The sequence below is a fragment of the Chiloscyllium punctatum genome, chromosome 26 (genome assembly GCF_047496795.1).
Source record: "Chiloscyllium punctatum isolate Juve2018m chromosome 26, sChiPun1.3, whole genome shotgun sequence".
Lineage (NCBI taxonomy): Eukaryota > Metazoa > Chordata > Chondrichthyes > Orectolobiformes > Hemiscylliidae > Chiloscyllium > Chiloscyllium punctatum.
This window is the reverse complement of record NC_092764.1, coordinates 64,737,817-64,762,842: the sequence shown is the minus strand read 5'-3', so window position 1 is coordinate 64,762,842 and position 25,026 is coordinate 64,737,817. Positions and strand designations below refer to the sequence as shown.

At 42.0% G+C, this 25,026-nt stretch overlaps 1 protein-coding gene across 5 annotated transcripts in view; it reads left to right on the top strand.

The window, feature by feature from the left end:
• The window catches only part of dnaaf1 (dynein axonemal assembly factor 1), a 126,959-nt gene that overhangs the window by 100,309 nt on the left and 1,624 nt on the right, over window positions 1-25,026 (top strand). For 4 of the 5 annotated variants that reach the window (XM_072547560.1, XM_072547561.1, XM_072547559.1 and 1 more), the window contains 4 exons: window positions 3,741-4,079; window positions 7,062-7,171; window positions 8,336-8,398; window positions 12,621-13,008. In XM_072547560.1, coding sequence (XP_072403661.1) covers window positions 3,741-4,079; window positions 7,062-7,171; window positions 8,336-8,398; window positions 12,621-13,008 — 900 coding nt within the window. The remainder of the gene's footprint in view (window positions 1-3,740; window positions 4,080-7,061; window positions 7,172-8,335; window positions 8,399-12,620; window positions 13,009-25,026) is intronic. The other variant, XM_072547562.1, reaches the window with a different exon arrangement.

Below are 25,026 nucleotides of genomic sequence, written 5' to 3'. Positions count from 1 at the left end.
GAGGGCCGAAGGGCCTGTACTGCGCTGTTATGTTCTATGTACTTTGTCCGTTATGATGTAAAGCTTCTTGAATGTTGCTGGAGCTGCGTTCATCCATGCAAGTGAGTAATATTCCATCATACTTCTGACTTTTAGACAGTGGACAGGCTTTAAGAAAGCATGAGGTGAGTTACTCACTGCAAGAATCCTGCTTTGTAGCCAATATCTTTATATATGGCTATTCCAGTTCGGTTTCTGGTCAATGATAACCCCCAGGATGCTGATAATGGGGGATTCAGCGTTAGTGATCCATTGAATGTCAAAGAACAATGTTAGATACTCCTTCATTGGAGACAGCCATTGTGTGGTGTTCATTTTACTTTGTCACTTGTCAGCTGAACCCAGGTCTCGCTGCATTTGGACACCGAATGTTTCAGCATCTGAGGAGTCGCAAATGGTGTTGAACACCGGGCAATCATTGGCAAACATCCCCAGTTATGACCTGAAGATGGTTGGACCATGAAAACTATCCTGAGGAACTCTTGCAGAGATGTCCTGGAACTGAGATGACTGACCTCCAATAACCACCGCCATCTTCCTTTGTGCCACGTATGATTCCCATGCTAGATAAACTACATCCCAAGTCCATCAGAGAATATTGAAGATCTCAATGAAACTTAACTCAACTGTTTCCAAACACATCCATTTTAAAATTACACTCTACAAGCTGAAAGAAGGTTTGTAGATTCCATATCAGAAAAGAGACAAATAAAGTAGCAGGAAATATTGATATTTCAACAGGAAAGCATAGAAAATTATAATGTTACTAAGAAGTGATTTCACTAAGTTACAACACACAATAGAAGGTCAAATCATTCCTCTTGAGTAGGCAGGGAAACCCAATTTACCATCCCAGTTGTACTAAGTGTCCAAAATGACAAAGCAGATGGACCTGGTATATTAGATGAACAAATCAGTACCATTCACAATTCATCAACTACTGAGGCAGACAATGTTCAAATGCAACAAGCTCTGGACAATATCCCGGCTTGAGATGACTAGTGGCCAGTAACATTCGTGCCACACAAGGAACAATGACCATCTCCATTAAGAGACAGTTTAATTACTGCCCCTTGACATTCAGTGGTGTTGTCATCACTCAATCCCTTACTGTCAACATCCTTGCAGTTACCATTGACCTGAAACTCAGGTGGACTCACCACATCCACAAATGGCTACAAGATCAGGTGAGAGGCTCCGAAAACAATGATGAATAACTCCTCTCCTGACTCCCCAAATCCTGTCCACTATCTACAAGGCATTGTAGTGTGATGGAATACACCCCAGTTACCTGGAAGGGTGCAGCTGCTGCAACATTCAAGAAGTTTAACACCATCCTGGACAAAGCAACCCACTTGATTGGCACTGAATCTACAAAGATCCAATCCCTCTACCACCAAGTAGTAGAGTGGTCGATCTACAGGATGCACTGCAGGAATATACCAAAAATCCTTAGACTGCACCTTCTAAATCCATTGTCACTTCCATCAAGAAGATTAAGGACAGCAGATATATGAGAACATAACAACCTGCAAATTCATTCCAAGCCAATCACCATTCTGACTTGGAAATCTATTCATTGTTGCTGGGTCAAAATCTTGGTATTCCCTCCCTTACTGCATTATCGGTCAACCTACAACATGTGATCTGCAGTGATTCAAGAAGGCAGCTTACCATCACCTTCTCAAGAGCATCTAGGGACAGGAAATAAATGCTGACCAGATAGCCATGCCCACATCCTACCAGTGAATCTTAAAAAAAATTGGACCTTTGGCTGTATAGGCTGTACAATATGTCCAACAATTGCTTCGCAGCTCACAAACTTCAGACTGTAGAAGTGACCAAGATACTGGTTGTTCGTTTGCTCGCTGAGCTGGTAGATTTGTTCTCAGATGTTTCGTCACTGATCAGTGAACCTCCAATGAAGCGCTGGTGTTCTGCCCTGCTTGCTATTTATGTGTCTTAGTCTGTTGTGATTGGTGATATCACTTATGTTTCTTTATCTGACAGGTTGGTAAATGAGGTCCAAATCGATGTGTTTATTAATGGCATTCCGGTTTGAATGTCATGCCTCTTGGAATTCCTGTGCGTGTTTTTGTTTAGCCTAACCCAGGATGGATGTATTGTCCCAGTCAAACTGGTGCCCCTCTTCGTCTGAGTGTATGGATACTAGTGATAATTGGTCATGTCTTTTGGTGCTCATGTATCCTGATGGCTAGTTTCCTGCCCGTCTGTCCTATGTGATGATCAGTGACAGAATCAGCCTTTGTGACTTATCCATGGTATATAACAGGATCACTCATCTCATTCTTGCACAAAACTTATTCCATATAACCAAAGGTACTAGATTAACTGAGCTGATAAGCAACATGCTAGCCATCAGGTATTTATTTTTTAATTGAAATGGGAAGAGAAGCAAATGACACTGAAAAATATTTCACCTTCATGTAATATTCTCAAACTGTGCTGTTCAATGTGTATTACGAACATCATGTCTATTCCTTCAGCTGAAAGAAAACACAGAAATTGCTGGTGAAATACAGCAGACCTGGCAAATTCTATGTAAAGAAAGCAGAGTTAACGTTTTGACTCTTCATCAGAGCTGTTCACAGCTGGGAATATTAATTCAGCTACCAGAAGACCTCCTCAGCAGTTGCAGAGCTTTTACTGGCTGTCTGAAACCTACTAGACTGAATAATCTATACCTGGAACATTGCTGCACCTGTTGTAAGGAGACAAGTTACATTAAGAGTAGAACAGACAAAGCAGACTAATGACTTTCATCAACCTCTCTTCCAGAAAAATGTTTAACTCCAGGACACAACTTCTTACATATTGTCCAGCCCCTAGATTGTAACCCTTACAACTATTATCTTCTCATTGGATAAGGCCTCTACAAAAAAAGGCACATAAATTGCGTCCCAACAGCAGCCAGTGAAATATAACTTGACTGTGCCACAGTCACTTTGGGACTGGTGTGAGCCTTTGCAAGGCCTCATGTACTGATGTGAGGATGCAGCCAAATTAATTCTGTCAACTGTGACTGTGGGAAGCTGTCAGCTCCAAGAATATCTTCTACGGGCAGAGATGTTTGCACATCTGCAAGGCATCAATTCTCAAGCTAAAGCCTATACACAATATTGGTGAGAGAGGGTTTAGCAATGTGACAAAAAAAAATCCACCATACTTATACTTGCTGACCAGGAAATGCATCCATTTTAAAAGTTATCATCAGTGTACTTGAACTCCTCCATTACCTTGCTTCTCCCCATCCCTGCAATCTACTTTAGATCTATGATCTTTAAGAACACTGCGGTTCTGGTTTCATGTATTTTTCCTAATTGCCTAGTCACCACTTTTAGCAACTGTGTCTTTGGCTGTCAAAGCTCTAAGTTCCCTCCCTAAACCTCTGCATCTAGGTCTGTCCTCTTCTCAGTTATTCCTTAAAACTTACCCTGTTTGACCAAGCTTTTAGTAACCTGTGTTAATATCATTTTATATGTCTTATTGTCCATTTTTGTCTGATTAATCTCTCATTAGGGTATCGTGGAATGTTTGATCATACAAAATGGTGCTATATGAATCCAAGTATTACAATGAGACATACACAGGGCGCCTCCACTTTTACTTGGAATTCAAAAATTCACAATTCTCCGAAAGCTTGTTTTTTTCACCCTATAATTCCACTTTTTAAATTCCAGGTGAAGATTCTAATTCCAAGTCCAATGATCCTGAGATAATTCCGTGTTATTCAAGTTTTGAAAGCCAGCAAAAGATCGAAACGTTTGTGAATGATGTTGTGAAAATCCAGGAGGAGATTCTGGAAGACCAGCAGCAATTGGCTGAAAGAAAAACTGAGACAGCTACTGAGAACCAGCCAAAAGGATCCAGTACAAGGATAGTAGACCAAGCTGCTTTAACTTGCAGTTTGGACAGAGGGAATAGTACTGAGTTCGCGCAATCAGAAGAACAGGTTTTCTCACCATCACTGGATCCTTCTGACCAGTTGCAGAGCACAGTCTTCAACAGTAATATTGCAGGTTAAAGTATTTTCAACTTACTTCTTAGAGTCATGGAGATGTACTGCATGGGAAACAGACCCTTCAGTCCAACTCGTCCATGCTGACCAGATATCCTAAATGAATCTGGTCCCATTTGCCAGCACTTGGTCCATATCCCTCTAATCCCTTCCTATTCATACACCTATCCAGATGCCTTTAAATGTTGTAAATGTACCAACCTACACCACTTTGTCTGGCAGTTCAATCCATCCACACAGCACCCTCTGCATGAAAAAGTTACCCCATAGGTTCCTTTTAAGTCCTTCCCCTCTAACCCTAAACCGATGCCCTCTAGTTCTTGACTCCCCCAACCCAGGGAAAAGACCTTGTCTATCTATTTGTCCTATTCATGCCCCTCATGATTTTAGAAACCTCCAAAAGATCATCCATCAGCCTTCAACGCTCGAGGAAAAACATCCCCAGCCTGTTCAGCCTCTCCCAATACCTCAAATCCTCCAACTTTGGCAACATCCTTGTAAGTCTTTTCTGAGCCCTTTCAAGTTTCACAACATCTATCCTATAGGAGGGAGACCAGAATTACACACAATATTCCAAATTGGCCTAACCAATATGCTGTATAGCTCCCAACTCCTATACTCAATGCACTGAACACTAAAGGAAAGCATGCCAAATGTCTACTTCACTAAACTATCTATCTGAGACTCCATTTTCAAGGAAATATGAACCTGCACTCCTAGGTCTTTGTTCAGCAACACTACTTACCATTAAATGTAAAAGTCCTGCCCTGATTTCCCTTTTCAAAATGCAGTTTCTCTCACTTATCTAAATTAAATTCCATCTGCCGCTCCTCCGTCCATTGGCCCATCTGATCAAGATACTGTTATACGGTGAGGTAACCTTCTTTACTCAGAGAAAGTGAGGACTGCAGGTTTTGGAGATCAGAGTCAAAAGGTGTGGTGGTGTAAAAGCACAGCAGGTCCGGCAGCATCCGAAGAGCAGGAGAGTTGACGTTTCGGGCATTCTTGATGAAGGGCTTATGCCCGAAACGTCGATTCTCCTACTCCTCAGATGCTGCTTGATCTGCAGTGCTTTTCCAGCACCACACGTTGCAACTCCAACCTTATTCACTGTCCGCTACACCTCCAGTTTTGGTGTCATTTGCAAAGTTACAAACTATACCTCCTATGGTCACATCCAATTCATTTATATAAATGACAAAAAGCAGTGGACCCAGCGCCAATCCTTGTGGCACATCACTGGTCGCAGGTCTCCAGTCTGAAAAGTAACCCTCCTTCATCACTCTTTGTGTTCATATCTTCAAGCCAGTTCTTTATCCAAATGGCTAGTTCTCCTTGTATTCCGTGACCAAACTTGCTAACCAGGTGTTTTAAAAACTTAATAGTGTTTTAAAAATAGTGAAACATGCAAACGTTTGATTAACAGCAAAAATCAAATTATTTAAGGTATTAAAGGTTGATATTAATGAAGATGACATACAGCATAGGAAGGAATATTTACTTAGCTATCCTTTGTAACTGGGCAAAAGTGAGGACTGCAGGTGCTGGAGATTATAATCTAGAGTGTGGTGCTGGAAAAGCACAGCAGGCCAGGCAGCATCTGAGGAGCAGGAGAATTGATGTTTTGGGCAAAAGCCCCTCAACAGGAATGAGGGCTTTTGCCAGTCCTCAGTTTCTCCTAGTGAAAAAGGTTACCTTACAGTACAATGGTATCTGGATTAGATGGGCTAATGGGCGGAGGACTGGCAGATGGAATTTAATTTAGGTAAATGCGAGGTGCTGCATTTTGAAAAGGCAAATCAGGGCAGGACTTATACACTGAGTTGTAAGGTCTTTTGTCCTCATTCCTGATGAAGGGCTTTTACCCAAAACATTGATGCTCCTGCTCCTCAGATGCTGCCTGACCTGCTGTGCTTTTCCAGCACCACACAATCCTTTGTAATTGGGACAATGTAGGTCGGCAAGCACAAAGGTGGTAGATGAACAGAATTCAATGTAAGGATATTGATGACAGAGTTTGAATGATCTGAGATTTATGGAGACGAGAAAATGGAATGCTGCCACAGAATGCACTGGAGTCATCAGAGCAAGAGATAACAAAAGAAGGGATGTGGATTCAGCACTAGAGTGAGAAACAAGCAGTGTAAAGCACAGATATTGAATTTGCAAGGGTTGCATGTTGCCCTTTTTTTTAAACCAGTGGCATGTTGTTCCACCAATGTAGATGTCACTTGAGAAATTGCAAATGATCGTATCTGTGTGGCAGTATCTATGGAAGTGAAACAGAGTTAACTTTTTGAGTCTGATATGAGTCATATCAGGTTTGAAACAATAATCCTGTTTCTTGCTCTGCAGATGCTGTGTGACTTAGAATCATAGAGTGATACAGATATACAGCATGGAAACAAGACTCATCAGTTCACCTCGTCCATGCCAACCAGATATTCTAACCTAGTCTAGTCCCATCTCCCAGCACTTGGCCCATATCCATGTAAACCCTTCCTATTCATATACCCATCTAGATGCCTTTTAAATGCTATTAATTGTAGCAGCCTCCACCACTTCCTCTGGCAGCTCATTCCATACACATACCATCCTGTGAGTGAAAAAGTTGCCCCTTAGGTCCCTTTTATATCTTTCCTCTCTCACCCTAAATCTATGCCCTCTAGTTCTGGACTCCCCCACCTCAGGGAAAAGACCTTGTCTATTTATCCTATCTATGCCTCTCATGATTTTAGAAACCTCTGTAAGATCACCCCTCAGCCTCTGATGCTCCAGGGAAAACAGACCCAGCCCATTCAGCCTTATTGCGTTTCTCTAGCACTTTCTGTTTTAATTCAAATTTCCAGCATCTGCAGCATTTTGCTTTTATTTGACTGTACCTGTGTGACTGTTTTAAATTTGTGACAACCATTACACTTGTTCCAGTCTGTAATTTTACATTACTAGGGGGCTCATGTGTCTTTTTCATCCCTGTTCTCAGACTCATCATCAAACAAGATGCCTGCTGAGAGGGTTCTAGTGACTGAACTGGCAAAGACAAACACCATAGAGACCATTTGCTTAGAAGAGGACAGGAAATTGTATATTGACGTGAGTCAAGCGCAAATGCAGAAATGATCAAAGCTAACAAAATTTAAATAGTTCTTTGGAAACGTTTTCGGATACGATCCAAGACCTACTGCAGAAGCACAAAATCACGGATAGGTGCGAACCCTTGGTGCCTGGTTGCCAAAGGTTTCCGAATATATGCTCGGGCCGCTGTAAACTGTGGGTAACTGAAACTGGCGGTCGACCTGTATTGCAGAACAGAAGGCTCTGAAGGATTGTTTCCTAATTTCACTCCTTAATGTCTATGATTAATATCTAATGGAATGCATTGGTTGTGTTTTAGTGGCAGTTCAACAGCTTCATAGGTACATCTAATTTTGTTAGTTTATTTTTATTTTTAAATGTTTTAAGATTGAATACAGTTTCTAAAACTAATACAATTTAAAATGGAATTCTCAACACTGTTAGTACAGTACAAGTAAAAAGTTGAAAAAGATTTTTTAACATACAAATCTTGAATCCGCTGATGGGTGAGTGCCAAACCGGAGGACACAGCTTAAAAATATGGGGTAGACCATTTAGGACAGAGATGAGGAGAAACTTCTTCACCCAGAGAGTGGTGGCTGTGTGGAATGCTCTGCTCCAGAGGGCAGTGGAAGCCCAGTCTCTGGATTCATTTAAGAAAGAGTTGGATAGAGCTCTCAAGGATAGTGGAATCAAGGGTTATGAAGATAAGGCAGGAACAGGATACTGATTAAGGATGATCAGCCATGATCATATTGAATGATGGTGCAGGCTCGAAGGGCAGAATGGCCTACTCCTGCACCTATTGTCTATTAATGTTCAAATCTGGAGATGCAAAGACTTTCTACAGTGAAGTGTGGTAGGTTTGGCAGCATGCACTATTATTAATGATGGAGATAAGCCCAATAAAGAAGTGTGGTGTCTAATATCCAATTTGTATAAAATCAAACAAGCAGAAAACTTGTCCTTCACAATGCCTTGTGTGATTAACAGCATTTTAAAAAATGTATTACTATTCTTTGATTTTAATCAATTTGTGTGTCCGGCGATGTTCCATGCATTTAAAATCCTCTTCCTGAATTTCTTGTATGATTGTAAATAACATATTTAAAAATCATATGTTTATCCAAATTCACATATCTGTTCAATTTTAATAGTCTACAGCTTCCTACTTCTTTATAGGATCTACCTGACCTAGAAGAACTGAGTGACTCATCAGAACCTGATCAGGCCTCAAGCTACAAGGTAAACTATTGCATTCTCTCCATTTTGCTTCAATTTGAGTTTTTCTAAATAATGGAATTTAGTAAGCTTACTATATTTTTCGATGATCTGCCTGTACAGCCATCAAATTAAAAATGTGACAAGCAAATTTAGTTCCTCTAGCATGTTCCACCAATCAGTGAGATTATAGCTGTTCCATGACCTAATGTGCTCCACATCCATTAATTTCTTAGCTGTCCAGAGTTGTGGCACATGCCTGCAGATATCAAATAACAAATTCAGAAACATGGATTTTAGCAGTGTGCTTCCAGCATATATTAGAGAATAAGGTTCAACAGCTCCAAATGGTTGAAGCAGTCTTCCGGCTGGCCTACAGCAGCCTGGTAGAAAAAAAATGCAAGGTCCCACACTCCAGGGAGCGTTTAGACTGCATCAGTAGAATGTAAATGTAGGGGTGTACAGGCTAGGTAGATTAGCCATGGGAAATGTACGGTTACAGGGATAGACTGGGTCTGGGTGGGATGCTCAGTGTGGACTTGATGGACCAAATGGCCTGCTTCCACACTATTCTATTCTATGATTCTATGACTCTGATATCTATCCCAGAATACTCTATCAGAAGGAGGCAAGGAAAGAGACTGCTGTGACCTTGTCAGAAATCTTTCATATCCTATTTCACCACAGGAGAGGTTCCAAAAGACTAGAGAATAACCAATTGTTCCGTTATTTAAGTAGGGCAATAGGGATAATCCAAGAAACTATTGGGCAGCGAGCCTTACGTCAGTGTCGGGAAATTATTGGAGAAGATTCTGAGGGACAGGATTTATTTGCATTTGCAACATAGATGGAAGCATTCACCTTTTGAAAGATCTATCCAATTATTGCCACTTCCCCCCTCGTTCCCTATATTCCTGCACATTCTCCCCCCTTCATGTATATATCCAATCTCTTTCAAATCAGTTTCTACTGCACGTTCAGATTATTAGAATATTCTGAGTAAAAAGACTCATCACCCTTGAGTGCTTTTGTCAATTATCTTAATGCATTCTAATTTCATAATAGATTTAATTTACTGCTATTAAATCTACAATGTCCTGTTTGCTATGAATTACTTAAATTATTTTCTCTATATTGAATAAATTTGTGTTGCAGACGTTTTGTCCCCTGTCCAGGTGACATCCTCAGTGCTTGGGAGCCTCCTGTGAAGCGCTTCTGTGATGTTTCCTCCGGCATTTATAGTGGTTTGCCACACACGCAGATGACAAGCAACATGAGTTTGACTGGGACAACACTACTATTATAGGACAAGCCAAACAGAGAACAGCCAAGGAATTACTAGAGGCACGGCACTCATCCACAGATTCTATCAACAAACACATCGACCTGGACCCAATATATCGGCCATTGCAGCGGACAGCTGGAACTGACAACCGGAAGCGGCAGAGACAGGCCACTATAAAAGCCGGAGGAAACAACACAGAAGCGTTTCACAGGAGGCTCCCAAGCACTGAGGATGTCACCTAGACGGGACGAAATGTTTGCAACACAAATTCCCAGCTCGGTGAACAGAACCACAACAACGCGCACCCGAGCTACAAATCTTCTCACAAATATTGAACAAAGCTACACATCCAGTTGATCTTTGTTTTGTTGTGTTTAAAGCTACAGCTTTTGTTTAGATATTTTAGGTTCGCATTTCTAATCTTTATCTTGATCTTTTTACTTATAATTGACTATATTCTCCTTTGCTTTTACCTTTGTTTTACATGCTGTTTTTTATTGATGTATGTTCATCTATTTCTACCTTCCGTACCAAGTTTTTATTACTTAAATTCTTGCTATTCACCACCCCACAGCTTTGCCCCCAACTTCTATTAAACTGTTCCACCTGTTCTTTAGTTTCCTTATGATTCAAATGCATTGCTCCCAACTTCACCAGAGCTGGTGCCAGTGTTCTTAAAACTGAATCCCCCCTTTCCTCCCCCATCCCTTCTCCACTACCTCACTTTGTGCCCACCAAATCCTTTAGCCAAATTGTGGCTTCAATTTCTACGTAGATTATTTACCACCAATACCTCCACTTCTGCTGTCTCCTAGACACCTCTAACTTGCAAGCAAGGAGTGTGGTTTAATGGTTATGTTCTGATCATTTAGGATGTAGGTTTGCTCGCTGAGCTGTAGGTTTGCATAGGGATAGTATAGGGAACTTGTGTGTGGAGTCTGAGGAGGTAGGTGAAGCCCTAACTGAGTTTTTTGCTTCTGTCTTTACGAAAGAAACAAACTTTGTAGTGAATGAAACCTTTGAAGAGCAGGTGTGCATGCTGGAATGGATAGAGATAGAGGAAGCTGATGTGCTGAAAGTTTTGTCTAACATTGAGATTGACAAGTCGCCAGGCCCAGACCAGATTTGTCCTCGGCTGCTTTGGGAAACGTGAAATGCAATTGCTTCGCCACTTGTGAAGATCTTTGCATCCTCGCTCTCTACTGGAGTCATACCTGAGGAGTGGAGACAGGCAAATGTAATTCCTCTCTTCAAGAAAGGAAATAGGGAAATCCCCAGCAATTACAGACCAGTAAGTCTCACATCTGTCGTCTGCAAGGTGTTAGAAAGGATTCTGAGGGATAGCATTTATGACCATCTGGAAGAGCATGGCTTGATTAAATGCAGTCAACACTGCTCTGTGAGGGGCAGGTCATGCCTCACAAACCTTATCAAGTTCTTTGAGGATGTGACTAGAAAAGTTGATGAGGGTCGAGCTGTGGATGTGGTGTATATGGACTTCAGCAAGGCATGTGATAAGGTTCCCCATGGTAGGCTCATTCAGGAGGTCAGGAGGAATGGGATACAGGGGAACTTAGCTGTCTGGATACACAATTGGCTGGCCAACAGAAGACAGCGAGTGGTAGTAGAAGGAAAATAGTCTGCCTGGAAGTCAGTGGTGAGTGGTGTGTTCCAAAGGGCTCTGTCCTTGGGCCTCTACTGTTTGTAATTTTTATTAATGACTTGAATGAGGGGATTGAAGGATGGGTCAACAAGTTTGCAAATGACACAAAGGTTGGAGGTGTCATTGACAGTATAGAGGGCTGTTGTAGGCTGCAGCAGGACATTGACAGGATGCAGAGATGGGCTGAGAGGTGACAGATGGAGTTCAATCTGGATAAATGCGAGGTGATGCATTTTGGAAGGTCGAATTTGAAATCTGAGTACAGGATTAAGGATAGGATTCTTGGCAGTGTGGAGGAACAGAGGGATCTTGGGGTGCAGGTACATAGATCCCTTAAAATGGCTACCCAGGTGGACAGGGTTGTTAAGAAAGCATATGGTGTTTTGGCTTTCATTAACAGGGGGATTGAGTTTAAGAGTTGTGAGATCTTGTTGCAGCTCTATAAAACTTTGGTTAGACCGCACTTGGAATACTGCGTCCAGTTCTGGTCGCCCTATTATAGGAAAGATGTGGATGCTTTGTAGAGGGTTCAAAGGAGGTTTACCAGGATGCTGCCTGGACTGGAGGGCTTATCTTATGAAGAGAGGTTGACTGAGCTCGGACTTTTTTCATTGGAGAAAAGGAGGAGGCAAGGGGATGTAATTGAGGTATACAAGATAATGAGAGGCATAGATAGACTCGATAGCCAGAGACTATTTCCCAGGGCAAAAATGGCTAACACGACGGGTCATAGTTTTAAGCTGGTTGGAGGAAAGTATAAAGGGGATGTCAGAGGCGGTTTCTTTACACAGAGAGTTGTGAGAGCATGGAATGTGTTGCCAGCAGCAGTTGTGGAAGCAAGGTCACTGGGGACATTTAAGAGACTACTGGACAAGCATATGGTCACAAAAATTTGAGGGTGCATACATGAGGATCAATGGTCGGCACAACATCGTGGGCTGAAGGGCCTGTTCTGTGCTGTACTGTTCTATGTTCTATGTTTGATATCCAGACGTTTCATTACCAGGCTAGGTAAAATCATCAGTGGCGACCTCCAAGTGAAGCAAAGCTGTTGTCTCCTGCTTTCAGGAAACTTCTGGATATCAAACCTACAGCTCAGCGAGCATACCTACACCCTAAACCTCAACCTGAGCTACAAACCTTCACAAGTTCTGATCATTGTTTCACTTAATGTGGCAGTAATGGCCATTTTGGTCAAAGTGAGATAAAGGGTCCCTGTGGTGAACAGGTACATCCGGGAAACAATAATTTTCTCAAATGTGTAACATAAAATTGAAATATTTCCCCTCTTCTTTCAGACTGTCTATCGGCCAAAGATTGAGATCATTGCTGCTGAATATGACAATAGTGAGTTGGACACGGGGGAAGGTATGGAAGGTCTCATTTGGAACATCACAGATGAAATAAATGAAGAAAGTTCAGCAGATCTAAAAGAGAATGAATGTGGAGATAAAACTAGCCAAAAGGAACTAAGTGAAATTTCAGAAGAAAAGTCTGCGACACAACTAACTACCAGCAAAATAGGAAACATGTTAACAAGTGAGAGAAATGTAGAGATAACAACACTTGAACTGAGTACTCCACCAGGGATACCTGAGGAAGACCAACCTACAAGAATACTCATAGGGGAAATCTCTAGCCAATCTGTAACTGAGAGCACTGATCAAATTAAACTACTGACTGAAGGTAAAAATACTGAGAGCAGGTAATGCTTTACCCCTGTATTATTTTTCCATGAGTGTTCTCTGGATCAGCCATTTATGTAACCAATGGCTGTTAGAGCAGACCAAAGGCAAGTGAATCTGTAACCAATCTGCTGCTTCCAATGCCTCAATCTTCCATCAACTTCCCAGACAACCATAAGTCAGGAATGTCTCGGAATGCTGTCTACTTGCAATTACAACAACTCTCAAACTTGACACTAATTAGCATAAAGTAGTCTAGGAGTAGTCAACTTGGCACCGCCCTCTTGACCTGTCCATCTTCCTTGAGAAAGTGAGGACTGCAGATGCTGGAGATCAGAGCTGAAAATGTGTTGCTAGAAAAGCGCAGCAGGTCAGGCAGCATCCAAAGAGCAGAAGAATCAACGTTTCGGGCAAGAGCCCTTCTTCAGGAAGGGTTCATGCCCGAAACGTCGATTCTCCTGCTCCTTGGATGCTGCCTGACCTGCTGCGCTGTTCCAGCAACACATTTTCAGCTCCGTCCGTCTTCCTTCCCAACTATCCACTCCACCCTCCTTTCCAACCTATCACCTTCACCCTCACCTTCATGTACTTCTCGCATTTCCAGCTACCTACCCCCGTCCCCACCCCCCTCCCATTTAACTCTCAGCCCCCTTGGGCCACAAGCCTCATTCTTGATGAAGGGTTTAAGCTCAAAACATTGATTCTCCTGCACCTCAGATGCTGTCTGACTGGCTGTGCTTTCCCAGCTCCACACTCTTCAGCTATAGTCTACCTGATTGGCACCTGACCTGAAACAAAATATTCCCTCCACCACTGATGCACAACAGCTTTTGTATGTGCTACCAAAAGTGTATAGCAATTCGCCAAGGCTTCATGAGCAAATTTCAAATTTCCCACCACTGTACAACAGTTGGAACAGCTGATGCATTTGAATAGAATCCTTCATTACTTCCTATCAAACCACACTATTATAACTTGGATATATACTCATCATTCATTCAGTATCATTGGGCTATGAACCTCGAACTAACTTGGCTGACCATATTGTAAAATTAATTCACTACACTGATGGAAATCACCAAATCATCTGTGGTACCTTTCACCTCTTACTTACCACCACTAAATCATCCATGTTTCTAATTAGTCTATTTGCAAAGCCCACTAATGGCAATGCAGTAACACTAAAGGTGTGGGAAAGGTAGAACAAGAGGAAAGGGATCAAATCAAAATGGACTTCGAAGGAAAAATAAGGCATTCCACCTCCTGCAATGGCCACCTGTCTCTAAGCATATTGAGTAGTGGTGGACACGGCCTGTTACATTTCCAAGACACCCATGCAAAAAGGTAGCTGCAGAAGAGGGGCAGACATTGGCAAGTGTGACCCCCTCCTGCTGCCTGGTCCTATTAATGGTCAACATGAGCTGGCCTAGGGGCAGGTCATAGAGTCCCACAACACAGAAATTGTATGCAAACCCTTCGGTTCCTCCAACTTCTCCACGCCCCTCCATACCAGATGCCCAAAGATCAGTTGTATGGGGCTTTAGGTGGACCTGAAAACACAACAAAGATTTTTCAACTAACTAAAAAGGGGTTGCAACCACCTACAACCAAAATGTACATGGCCCTGACTCCACAGCTCTGTAAAATAAATTGGTGAGAAGGTAGCAAAGAGTACAATAAGTGAATGGGGGTGGGGATGGAGGTGATAGGTCAGAGAGGAGGGTGGGGGAAGGTAGCAAAGAGTACAATGGGTGAATGGGGGTGGAGATGGTGGTGATAGGTCAGAGGGGAAGGTGGGAGAAGGTAGCAGAGAGTACTATAGGTGAAGGGGGATGGGGATGGAGGTGATAGGTCAGAGAGGAGGGTGGGGAAAGGTAGCAAAAGTATAATAGGCGAATAGAGGTGATAGGTCAGAGGGGAGGATGGAGCGGATAGGTGGGAAGGGAGATTGGCAAGTGGGACAGGTCATAAGGACAGTGCTGAGCTGGAAGGTTGGAACGGAGGTAAGGTGGTGGGGAGGAGAAATGAGAAAACTGTTGAAGTCCACATTGATGCCTTGGGATTGAAGTGTTCTGAGGCGGAAGATGAGGCATTCTTTCTCCAGGGAGCGACGGTGGAGGAGGCCCAGGACCAGGAATGCAAAATCCTAGAGATTACTTGGGAGAAAGAACTCTGCTTACTCCCAGAAATTTCAAGATTTGCAATATCAAAAGAATAGACGATCCTTTAATTAAGAGATTTCAGAACTGTAGCAGTGGACTAAAAACCCTTTGTTGCAACAGTAACCACTAACTAATGTTGATGATGTATGTTGCCCAAAATGTGGTATGTATGGACCACCCTGGAACTGATTTGTTCATGTAGAGAGAGAGACAATTTTCAGATTTCCTTCTCTGCAATATTAATGTAGTAGATATGGTGAGACAGCTCAACCAGCTAACTCAGTGTAAAGAGATTAACAGGTATCCTCAATTGAAATAATAGGATGTTATAAAATTTATACAACCGTATAAACTATGAGTCTGCAACTACAGAGCCACATGTAGCTCCTTAGTATATTATTTCTGGCTCCCAAACTTTAACAGCTGGATTGTTTTGATATACAATTGCTGATTTAAAAAAAAATTAAGTCAAGTACCAGAGGGTAAAAGACTAATCACTGTGTTGAAGTTTATGGTTTCAAGTGATTATGTACAGATTTAGGATTTTTTTGATTAAGGTAAATCCTGATCCTCAATCCTGAAAATTTCATTAATGCACAGTAGATGCAGAAAGATGTTCCCAATGACAGGGGAGTCCAGAACCAGGGATCACCATCTAGGATATGGGGTAAATCTTTTAGGACTCAACTGAGGAGAAATGTCTTCACTCAGAAAGCAATGAGTCTGTGGAATTTACTACCACAGAAAGCTGTCAAGGCCAAAACATTTTATGATTTCAGTAATGAGTTGGATATTAGCATTTGACTGAAAAGGATCAAAAGATATGAGGGGGGGAAGAGACCAGGAACACACTGCTGAGTTGGATGATCAACAATGATCATAACAGCAGAGCATACTGGAAGGGGTGAATTTCTTCTACTGTTCCTATTTTCTATGTTTCTATAACTATAGGGTAGCTATACTATTGGAACAAGTTGAGAACATAGAACAGTTCGAACCTCGATGTTGCGCCGACCTGTGAAACCGATCTGAAGCCCACCTAACCTACACTATTCCATTATCATCCATATATTTATCCAATGACCATTTAAATGCCCTTAAAGTTGGCAAGCCTACTATTGGTGCAGGCAGGGCATTCCACGCCCTTACTTCTCTCTAAGTAAAAAAACCTACCTCTGACATCTCTTCTATGTCTATCACCCCTCAGTTTAGAGCCATGTCCCCTCATGCTAGCCATCACCATCTGAGGAAAAAGGCTCTCACTGTCCAACCTATCTAATCCTCTGATCATCTTGTATGTCTCTATTAAGTCATCTCTTAACCTTCTTCTCTTTAACAAAAACAGCCTCAAGTCCCTCAGCTTTTCATCACAACACCTTTCCTCCATACTAGGCAACATTCTAGTAAATCTCCTCTGAACCCTTTCCAATGCTTCCACATCCTTCCTATAATGAGGTGACCAAAACTGTACGCAATACTCCAAGTATGGCCACATCAGCGTTTTGTACAGCTGCAACATGACCTCTTGGCTCTGAAACTCAATCCCTCTACCAATAAAACCTAATACACCAAACACCACTTTAACAACTCTATCAACCTGGGTGGCAACTCTCAGGGATATATGTACATGGACACAGAGATTTTTCCACTCATCCACACTACAGAGAATCTTACCATTAGCCCAGTACTCTGTATTCCTGTTACTCCTTCCAAAGCAAATCACCTCTCACTTTTCCGCATTAACCTCCATTTGCCACCTGTCGGCCCAGCTCTGCACCTTATCTATGCCCCTCTCTAACCTGCAACATCCTAACGCACTGTCCACCTACTTCAGTGTCATCTGCAAAGTTACTAACCCATCCTTGTATGCCCTTGTCCAGGTCATAGAGTCATAGAGATGTACAGCATGGAAACAGACCCTTTGGTCCAACTCGTCCATGCCGACCAGATTTCCCAACCCAATCTAGTCCTACCTGCCAGCACCCATCCCATACCCCTCCAAACCCTTCCTATTCATCTCCCAATCCAGATGCCTTTTAATGTTGCAATCATACTAGCCTCCACCACTTCCTTTGGCAGCTCATTCCATACACTTACCACCCTCTGCGTGAAAAAGTTGCCCCTCAGGTCTCTTTTATATCTTTTTCCTCTAGTTCTGGACTCCTCCACGTTAAGGAAGGGACTCTGTCTATTTATCCCATCCATGTCCCTCATGATTTTATAAACCTCTATAAGGTCACCCCTCCACCTTCGACGCTGCAGGGAAAACAGCCTCAGCCTATTCAACCTCTCCCTATAGCTCAAATCCTCCAACCCTGGCATCATCCTTCTAATTCTTTTCTGAACTCTTTCAAGGTTCACAACATCCTTCCAATTTGCACGCAATATTCCAAAAATGGGCTAAACAATGTCCTGTACAGCCGCAACACGTCCTCCCAACTCCTGTACTCACTGCTCTGGCCAATAAAGGAAAGCATACCAAATACCGCCTTCACTATCCTATCTACCAGCGACTCCACTTTCAAGGAGCTATGAACCTGCACTTCAAGGTGTCTGTTCAGCAACACTCCCCAGGAACTTACCATTAAGTGTAAAGATCCTGCTAAGATATGCTTTCCAAAAACGCACACCTCACATTTATCTAAAATAAACTTCTTCTGCCACTTCTCAGCCCATTGGCCCATCTGATTAAGATTCAGTTGTAATCTGAGGTAACCTTCTTCACTGTCCACTACACCTCCAAATTTGGTGTCATCTGCAAACTTACTAACTATTACCACTTCTAAATCATTTATATAAATGACAAAAAGTAGTGGACCCAGCATTAATCCTTGTGGCACTCCACTTGTCATCATCTCCAGTCTGAAAAACAACCCTCCACCATTACCCTCTGTCTTCTACCTTTGAGCCAGTTCTGTATCCAAATGGCGAGTTCTCCCTGTATTCCATGAGATCTAACCTTAATAACCAGTCTCCCATGGGGAACCTTGTCGAACGCCTTACTGAAGTCCATATAGATCACGTCAACCGCTCTGCCCTCTTCAATCCTCTTTGTTACTTCTTCAAAAAACCCAATCAAGTTTATGAGACATGATTTCCCACACACAAAATCATGTTGACAATCCCTAATCAGTCCTTGCCTTTCCAAATACATGTACATCCTGTCCCTCAGGATTCCCTCCAACAACTTGCCCACCACTGAGGTCAGGCTCACCGGTCTATAGTTCCCTGGCTTGTCCATGCCACCCTTCTTAAACAGTGGCACCATGTTTGCCAACCTCCAGTCTTCCGGCACCTCACCTGTGACTATCGATGATACAAATATCTCAGCAAGAGGCCCAGCAATCACTTCCCTCGCTTCACACAGAGTTTGAGGGTACCACTGATCAGGTCCTGGGGATTTATCTACTTTTCTGTATTTCAAGCATCCAACACTTCCTCCTCTGTAATATGGACATTTTTCAAGATATCACCATCTATTTCCCTACATTCTATACCTTCCATGTCCTTTTCCACAGTAAACACTGATTCAAAATACTCGTTTACTATCTCCCCCATCGCGTGCGGTTCCACACAAAGTCCGCCTTGCTAATCCTTGAGGGGCTTATTCTCTCCCTTTTGCCCTTTACGTATTTGTAAAAACCCTTTGGATTCTCTTTAACTCTATTTGCCAAAGTTATCTTGTGAGCCTTTTTTGCCTTCTGATTTCCCTCTTCAGTATACTCCTACTGCCATTATACTCTTCTAAGGATTCACTCTATCTATTCTGTCCATACCTGACATATGCTTCCTTCTTTTTCAGAACCAAACCCTCAATTTCTTTAGTCATCCAGCATTCCCTATACCTGCCAAGCTTTCCTTTCACCCTAACAGGAATATGTTGTCTCTGGACTCACTTTATCTCATTTCTGAAGGCTTCCCATTTTCAAGCCGTCCCTTTACCTGTGAACATCTGCCCTCAATCAGCTTTTGAATGTTCTTGCCTAATACCGTCAAAATTAGCCTTCCTCCAATTTAGAACTTCAATTTTTAGATCCGGTCTATCCTCTTCCATCACTATTTTAAAACTAATAGAATTATGGTCGCTGGCCCCAAAGTGCTCCCCCACTGACACATCAGTCACCTGCCCTGCCTTATTTCCCAACAGTAAGTCAAGTTTTGCACCTTCTCTAGTAGGTACATCCACGGATTGAATCAGAAAACTTTCATGTACAGGCTTAGCAAATTTTTCTCTATCTATACCCTTAGCACTATGGCAGCTCCAGTCTATGTTTGGAAAGTTAAAATCCCCTACCATAACCACCCTGTTATTCTTACAAATAACTGAGATCTCCTTACAAATCTGTTTCTCAATTTCTCTCTGACTATTAGGGGGTCTATAGTACAATCCCAATAAGGAGATCATCCCTTTCTTATTTCTCAGTTCAACCCAAATAACTTCCCTTGGTGTATTTCCGGGAACATCCTTCAGTATAGCTGTAATGCTATCCCTTATCAAAATCGCCACTCCCCCTCTTTCTTGCCTCCCTTCCTGTCCTTCCTGTAGCATTTGTATCCCGGAACATTAAGCTGCCAGTCCTGCCCATCCCTGAGCCACATTTCTGTAATTGCTATGATATCCCAGTCCCATGTCCCTAACCATGCCCTGAGTTCATTTGCCTTCCCTGTTAGGCCCCTTGCATTGAAATAAATGCAGGTTATCAGTCCTACCTTGTTCTCTGCTTTGTCCCTGCCTGCCCTGACACACTTTTTTTCTCAACTGTAGTAGTCTCAGATTGATCTCTTTCCTCACTATTTCCGTTGATCCCACCCTCTCCCCGCCCCCCCCACCTTACTAGTTTAAATCCTCCCGAGCAGCTCTAGCATATCACCCTGCCAGTATATTAGTCCCCATCCAATTCATGTGCAGTCCGTCCTTCTTGTACAGGTCACTTCTACCCCAGAAGAGATTCCAATAATCCAAAAATGTGAATTCTTCTCCCATACACAGCTCGTCATTTATAAAAATGTCAAACAGCAGTGGCCCCAAAATGGATCCTTGCAGTACACCACTAGTAACTTGCCAATTTCTGATCCATACTGCTAAATCACCCTCAATCCCATCCCTCTATTTTCTTCAGCAGCCTATCATGGGGAAACTTATCAAATGCTTTACTGAAATCCATCTACACCACATCACCGCTTTATCATTATCCACCTGTTTAGTCACCTTCTCAAAGAACTCAACAAGGTTTGTGAGGCATAACCTTCCCTTCACAAAACCATGTTGAGTATCCCAAATCAAATTATTCCTTTTTCGATGATTATAAATCCTATCTCTTATAATCCTTTCCAACACTTTACCCATAACCAAAGTCCGGCTCACTGGTCTATAATTACTAGGGTTGGTCTCTACTCCCCTTCTGGAATAAGAGCTCAACATTTGCTATCATCCAGTCTTGTAGACAATGACGACATAAAGATCAAAGCCAAAGGCTCGGCAATCTCCTCCCTGGCTTCCCAGAGAATCCTAGGATAAATTCCATCTGGCTAAGGGGACTTATCTATTTTCATACTTTCCAGAATTGCTAACACCTCCTTCTTATGAACCTCAATCTTGTCTAGTCTAATAGCTTGTACCTCAGTATTTTCCTCAACAATATTGGCTCTTTTCCATGTGAATACTGACAAAAAATACTTATTTAGCATCTGTCCTATCTCTTCGGACTCCATGTGCAGCTTCCCACGTCTATCCTTGACAGGCCCTAATTTTCCTCTCATCATTCTTTTGAATATACCTATAGAAATCTTTAGAGTTTTCCCTGATCCTACGTGCCAAAGACTTCTCATGACCCCTCCTGGCTCTTCTTAGCTCTCCCTTTACATCTTCCTGGCTAACTTCTAACATTTAAGCACCTGAACTGAGTCTTCACATCTCATCTTTACATAAGCCTCCTTCTTCCTCTTGACAAGAGCTTCAATTTTTTGCGTAAACTATGGTTCCCTCACTCGACCACTTCCTCCCTACCTGGCAGGTACATACGTATCAAGGACACGCAGTAGCTGTACCTTGAACAAGCTCCAAGTTTCAATTGTGCCCATCCCCTGCAGCTTCATTTCCCATCCTGTGCATCCTAAACCTTGCCTAATTGCATCATAATTGCCTTTCCTCCAGCTGCAACTCTTATCCTGCGTTATACACCTGTCCCTTTCCATCACTAAAGTAAAACTTAACTGAATTGTGGTCACTATCACCAAAGTGTTCACCTACCTGCAAATCTAACACTTGGCTCGGTTCATTGCTTAGTACCAAATCCAATGTGGCCTCACCTATTGTTGGCCTGTCTACATACTGTGTCAGGATATATCCTGTACACGCTGGACAAAAACTGACCTATCTAAGGTACAAAGAACAAAGAAAATTTACAGCCCAGGAACAGGCCCTTCGGCACTCCAAGCCTGAGCTGATCCAACCGTACTGTCTAAACCTGTCGGTCAATTCCTAAGCATTTGTATCCCTCTGCTCCCCACCTAATCATGCATCTGTCCATGGTACTCAAATCATAGCATTTCCAGTCAATATTAGTAAAGTTAAAGCCTCCATAACTATTACCCTGTTATTTTCGCTCCTATCCAGAATCATCTTTGCAATCCTTTCCTCTACAACTCTGGTTGTTTTCTATACTCCGAAAAGTTCCAAACAGGATGACCTCTCCTTTCCTGTTTTTAACCTTAGCCTATACTACCTCAGCAGACGAGTCCTGATTATGACCATTTATACATACTCTGTTTTCTGCCGGTCAGCACAAACTTCTGTCCAGGCTAATATGTAACCCCCCCATCATGAGCTTTTATTTTCTACAATAACCTTTCATGTGCCACCATGTGAAAGACTTTCCAGAAATCCAAGTGGAGAAGATCTTCAGGATTCTGTTTATCCACAGCATGTTACTCCTTCAAAGAATGCTGATAAATTAGTTAAACATTCTTTGCCTTTGAAAACACCATGCCTTCTCTTCTCGAATCTTTGAGATCTTTGAATTGTGCTTGCATAATTTTTTTAATGGTGAATTCTAATATATTCCCACAACAGGCATAAAGCTAACTGGCCTCCAGTTTTCTGCTTCTCTCTTCCTTAGATAAAGGGATATTTGCTAATTTCCAGTCTAGATTAGATTCACTACAGTTCTTGTGGTTCTTTTCGCCGAGCTGGGAATTTCTGGTGCAGACATTTCGTCCCCTGTCGAGGTGACATCCTCAGTGCTTGGGAGCCTCCTGTGAAGTGCTTCTGTGATCTTTCCTCCGGCATTTGTAGTGGTTTGTCTCTGCCGCTTCCGGTTGTCAGTTCCAGCTGTCCGCTGCAGTGGTCAGTATATAGTGTCCAGGTCAATGTGCTTATTGATTGAATCTGTCGATGAGTGCCAAGCCTCTAGGAATTCCCTGGCTGTTCTCTGTTTGGCTTGGCCTATACTAGTAGTGTTGTCCCAGTCGAACTCATGGTGCTTGTCCTCTGCGTGTGTGGATACTAAGGATAGCTGGTCGTGTCGTTTCATGGCTAGTTGGTGTTCATGGATGCGGATCATTAGCTATCTTCCTGTTTGTCCTATGTAGTGTTTTGTGCAGTCCTTGCATGGGATTTTGTACACTACGTTGGTTTTGTTCATGCTGGGTATCGGGTCCTTTGTCCTGGTGAGTTGTTGTCTGAGTGTGGTTGTTGGTTTGTGTGCTGTTATGAGTCCTAGTGGTCGCAGTAGTCTGGCTGTCAGTTCAGAAATGCTCCTGATGTATGGTAGTGTGGCTAGTCCTTTGGGTTGTGGTATGTCCTCATTCCTTTGTCTTTCCCTTAGGCATCTGTTGATGAAATTGCAGGGGTATCCGTTTTTGGCAAATACATTGTATAGGTGTTCTTCTTCCTCTTTTTGCATTTCTGGTGTACTGCAGTGTGTTGTGGTCCTTTTGAACAGTGTTTTTCGTATCCTCTCGTGAAGGCAGAAACAAAATGCACATCTTGTTCATTTCATCTACCATTTCCTTATTTTCTACGATTAACTCACCATTCTCACTCTCTAGAAGATCAACATTCTCTTTACTTCCTACCTGTAGAAACACTTGGCATCTCTTTTTATGGATTAGTGGTGCTGGAAGAGCACAGCAGTTCAGGCAGCATCCTTTTTATGGTTTTAGTTCAATTTTTTTTCATAATCTAGTCTCTTCCTTAATTCTGACCAACGATCTTACATACTACTCATCTTGGTGAAGTTACATGCTTCTTTCTTAATTTGAAAGGTTTCTGTAATTTCCATAATTAACCACAGACTGTGGGTCCACCCTTTAGAAAGTTTATTTAGAGTCAGAATATACATATTCTGATTATTTTGAAATATCCCCTAAAATGTCTGCCACTGTGTCTCTATTTATCTGTCACCCTAGGCTTGTATCCCACGTCACAGCCAGATCAGTTATCACACCAGCATCGTTGCCTAAATCATAACCTATACCTTCTCCCCTTGAAACAGGATGTAAAATTCATATTGTGGTCACAGCTATCTACACTGCTTTAAATTTTGAGGTAATTAAATAAGCATAAAAATTCTTTTATTCTTTTTATTTTTAATGAGCATTAGAAACTTGTTATCATGAGAGCCTATTGCTTAAAAATGTGTAGAACTAAGTTAAAGTTCATCTTTTAGGTTATTTCATTGACAAAATTATAGTAAAACAGAATCACCAAATTACAATGGTACAGAAGGAGGCCATTCAGCCTATCATGCCTGGCCCGGCTCTATTATCTCGTGCTAATCTCCTCTGTTTTCCCCATGTCCCTGCACACTATCTAAATAAGCATCCAATGCCTTCTTTAATGCTTCAACTGATAGGACCATTGCTGAATCAAGGGAGTTTTGAAAATGAAAATCAACACATCAACTATCTTACTGGGCACTTTTTTAAGACCCTAGATTGAGGTCCAATCTTTGATGATTGTGATTTTCCTGAATTCCTCCCTCCCTTCTTTCAATTTCCTAACTTATTGCTGCTTCTTTGTTACTGTGTACTCTTTAGCAAAAAACGATGCAAGATGCATGTATAATTAATCTATTTCCTTATTTTTCATATTCATTCTGCAGTCTTATCTTCTATAGGACTAATGTTACTTTGTTAACTTTCTTTAAATACTTAGAAACTTTTTTTAATATTTCTGACTAGCTTTTTTGTGCTCCAATTTTTTCCTCCTTTTTCATTTTTAGTAATTTACTTTTTTTTTATGTTCCAAGCAATCTTCTGACCTGTCTCCTGTCTTTGCACAGTTATATGCTTTTTCTTTTAGTTTGATATGACCGTTAATGTGAGAAATGAAGCTCACTCACTTCAATAATTTCAGTCCGAGACAAGATCTGAAGCAATCAGTATGTTTATTATACGCTTGCAAGCGTGGTACCTAAAATAGACACGCAGAGTTTAGCGAGTACATATCTTATATAGGGTTCACTACTCCAAACCCGGTGCCCATTACTGTTGTTTATCTCCTGCCTTATCCGGCCTTGTGCAGAACAAAGTACAAGTTTTATTTGGCCATTTCACCACATCCTGCTGTGGTCCATTGTTAGATATATCCTCCTTCACTGCCATCTATTTCCCCCCCTTGTGACATTTCCTCCCATTCCTCAACCATATTGAACCTTATGACCTTTTAATTGGGGTTTTTAAAATTTTTTTCAGAAGTGGGAAACAGATGCTTATAACTACTGTTTGTCCAAACATATCTGGCTTAACCTACATCCTCACAGCACCTTATCTATTTGTCTGTAATATCTACCATTGTTTCATTCTTATATGCACACTTTAGATAATACAAAAACAATTATATATTTCCTTCACAG